The sequence below is a fragment of the Argopecten irradians genome, chromosome 8 (assembly GCF_041381155.1).
Source record: "Argopecten irradians isolate NY chromosome 8, Ai_NY, whole genome shotgun sequence".
Classification (NCBI taxonomy): Eukaryota; Metazoa; Mollusca; class Bivalvia; order Pectinida; family Pectinidae; genus Argopecten; species Argopecten irradians.
In genome coordinates this window covers 36292528-36296213 of record NC_091141.1, presented here as the reverse complement: position 1 = coordinate 36296213, position 3686 = coordinate 36292528, and the positions used below count along the sequence as shown (strand labels likewise).

Genomic DNA, 3686 nt, shown 5'->3' with positions numbered 1-3686 from the left:
GCCTGAGCAATTAAAAGTCAAGTATATTCTAATATTGGTACATCCAATATCAAGGGTTTGATTTAAGTTTCATTATTTAGAAAAATAAATATAATTATAATGGGTTAGAGAGTACAATACTAGGATCGCTCGGAAGTGTGTCATGGCCGGAAATGCTAGCTTTACGTGAAACCAAATCAATGGCGCGTATTTCGGCAAAATTATTGAAACATCTACATGATTGACCGGATATAATAAATAAGCTTATTTTACCGATGTGATAGGGAATCCTCAATTCTAAGTAGGTTTAAAGGAAACATTTGTGTACGATTACTGCAATTTCGGGTAGAAAAATTATGATATTATGCAATTATGCAATTTATGAGGTGTTTTGCTTTAGTTACCATTGTTTTCAAATGCATAGATAAGCGCAGAATTTGGTCAAATTTTTGCCTAAATATCATATTGAAATTGCACATGATGTGCATATTAATTACATGTATATATATATACATCCATGCACATCGTTTTCACAGTTTAACGGCTATATTTAGATTTCTAAGACATGTGCCTTATTTTCATAAATCTAACAAATCTACCATTGTCAGTCACCAGAGAAGGAAAGTAAATCAACGGAGAAGTAAATAATCATGCGGTCGATTGGAGACAAATTCTGTGTTATTACCGTGACAAAAATGATGTGTAAATATCAAATGTATTTATGATTTGGTGGGATGAAGCATCAGGCGGGACAAATCCGTTGTGTGGTGCACGTCTTGAAATTGGGAGAGTCTGTTGTAAAGTACCAACGTTGACACCTGGTATTGTCATTTGATGGTTTACAAATAGTTATCTTGTATAGATGACTGTCCTTGAGGTTTTCTTTATAGAAGTCGTATGCCGCATCACATATGTTGCTTCCGCTTCCGGAAAGGGGTAAGGTTTGGATACAGCTACGATTGAAATAGATGTCATGACACTTTCAGAATTGGTTTGTTGACCTATTAAATAGTTAACATTTCCAGCGTGGACATCATTATCTGGAAAGGTATTTCAGGTATAATTACAGAATCAAATGTCCTTATTTTTTAATTAGATATGGAGTATCTGTTGTGCATTTTAACAACAAGAAAAACGATGGCCATAGGAAGCCACCTTGAAGAACTCAGCTACATTACATATTTAAAAATAAAAGTGAAGATTAGTATATTTCTACCATGGTGACCACAATAAGACGCCTTAATTTCTATGACAATGTCAGAAGTTCTCGCAATTTTTTCTGTACGTTTGCGCAGCCAGGGTTATGTAAGGACGGTCTCCCACGTATTTGAAGTGTGTGTGTTTTGGGAGAACAAGTAAGGTTAACGGATTACGTAATATTTAACGCCTAACCCAGTATGTGTATGGTTATTTAACAATGTTTGTTGAACTGGTATACAACCCTCCATATTGGATGGACCGATTTTAGAATATACTTGATTTATAATTTGTGGTATATATGTCTTAAAACAAACGTCACTCGCTTTATACAAATATCCTCCGTGACCATGCTGTCCTTCTGTGATCTGCTACCTCTATCTTCCCTCTACCTCCAAATTCGGACACGTCATTAGAAGACCATACACGTAAATTTGACTGTAACATAAGCGCGATATAGGACGTAGTCAAAACAAAACTCGATTGTCAATAGCAACATATTTTAATGAATTCTCCCAAAAGCATCAATGATCAATATTGATCATGTCATAAAAGGAAAAATATCATCGAAATAAATGTTATCGAAATTTACGTTGAAAAAAAATTGCACTCCAAATCACAGGAGTAACCAACACAGTCCGGTAACACGACATTCTTCTGTACTCGGCGATCACTCGGGAACGACATCAAATAGTTCAGAAGGAAGTACGGACGGATAAGGATGAGAGATGAAAACAGAGCGGAACGAACAGGTTGTATCGATATATTCGCCACCTCTGCCTAATCATTTGAGGATCTGAAATAAACAATCCAAGCTTTAATCAATGTACAAAAGGTATTTCAAGTAATAATGATGCTCATTTATTCCGCTATCTAAAACAACATGGGTTTGTGACAAGATAGAAATTCCTTACCCAAATATTTTGATTTCAAACTGATTTCCTCATGTTACCAGATGCTTCAATATTTCCAAAAGAAACTTAACTGGTTCTATTTTTTCAGTCATTAATTTGAGTTGAACGAAATGTTTAGATAATCTTTACACTAATAGACACGGACGTTTTTTTTATCGTAGACAGAGTACTAATACAGGAGTTCCGAGGACGGGGATTGACTTTACAAAACGGGAAAATATGTGTATCTCTATTTGTAAGGGACACATGCTACATGTACCAACCTAATAAGGCACTGGGTACCAGGCGTTGATTTGGCGCTGGACACACAGCGGGAACAAAGCTAAATGCTCCTCCTCGAAATAGTCGCAGAACTTCCGTGCCCAGTATAATTCATCGCATGGGAGCTCCTTTGTCAGCTCTACTGACAGCTGAAACCCTTGGCTAAACATCCTCATTGCATGGGAGCGCTTTTCGAAATCCACAAGGTTCCACACACGGGGCTCGAAGCGCTTCCACGAAGCACGCTTGGCCTGGCATGGATCAGTGCCACAATAACGGCAGAGTGAGCGACCTTAAAATAACGACAACGGGTGATTAAAACATCTCAAAATGTTCATTGAATACTACAGCCTAGTAAACACATTCCACAGAAAGTGGGTTTTTAGTTCTTTTTTACACTATGACTGAAAGATGAAGAGAAAAGTGACAAGGAATAGCAATACTACTTACGAGCTCTCCATTCCCTGAACATGGAACAAACGGTTCTCCATCTTTCTTTGGAGCGCTTTCCAACTAGTGGTGCGTACGCATGTGAGTAAGAAATCACCAGAGACACAATTCCACAAAGAATGGTACAAAATGCCTCATTTCCGATAGTCTGAAATAAATAAAATGGTTATTGAACTAAGTTCCAGAGTTGCGTACCATGCTAATATTTCAACTGTTGCAAGATAGAAGCGTCTGCGCGCGTTATTACACACCATTTATAGTATTTATTGTACAATACGCCGAGACCAGAGTTCGTTTATATTTATAATACTCTACTCACCCACAGCAGATCGCCTTGTGTTGGGCATGCTTTTCGAAAATCTGTGGCGGTGAAATAATTTGAGATTATTTTGGTATATCCTAGCTCGGGCTCCACGCTACACAAATAAAATTACAAAAGTATTAAAGTAAGTATCATAAAACAATAAATCATACCATGAACAAGTCATGGTACAAAGTTCAGTTGAACATGGCTTATTAATGTGACAAAACAAAACACCAGAAAACCGTCCAAACTTACCACATAATGCCTTTAGAGGCAGCAGGGCCTTGCTGCACGACGCTAATGATTACTAAGAAAATCAAGAAAAGTTTGATATCCATGTTGGTAAACGAGGAATTACAATAGCAAGGAGCTGCTAGCGGAGAACCCCGTCGTTTCCGCCATGGCCTATTGCTAAGCAGCCTGGCAACAAGTATTTGACGTCACAATAGGCCCTACGTCATCACCACCATGACGTCATATTATTTGCTTCCGCTTGGAGTAGCAATGAACGAAAGAACGGCCTGGCCCCGGGTGATATTTCCATTAAAGTACTTGTGCAGCCATTTTTTTTATAATACGCA

At 37.8% G+C, this 3686-nt stretch overlaps 1 protein-coding gene across 1 annotated transcript; it reads right to left on the bottom strand.

Annotated features, from left to right (window-relative positions):
* Positions 1 to 1590: 1590 nt before the first annotated feature.
* Positions 1591 to 3443, bottom strand: LOC138329871 (uncharacterized). The gene is made up of 5 exons (XM_069277161.1): positions 3361 to 3443; positions 3121 to 3217; positions 2802 to 2949; positions 2354 to 2643; positions 1591 to 1972 (listed from the first exon to the last, which is right to left on the bottom strand). The coding sequence occupies exons 1-4, from the start codon at positions 3441 to 3443 to the stop codon at positions 2354 to 2356; spliced, it is 618 nt and encodes a 205-aa protein (XP_069133262.1). The 3' UTR covers positions 1591 to 1972.
* Between the last annotated feature and the right edge of the window lie 243 nt (positions 3444 to 3686).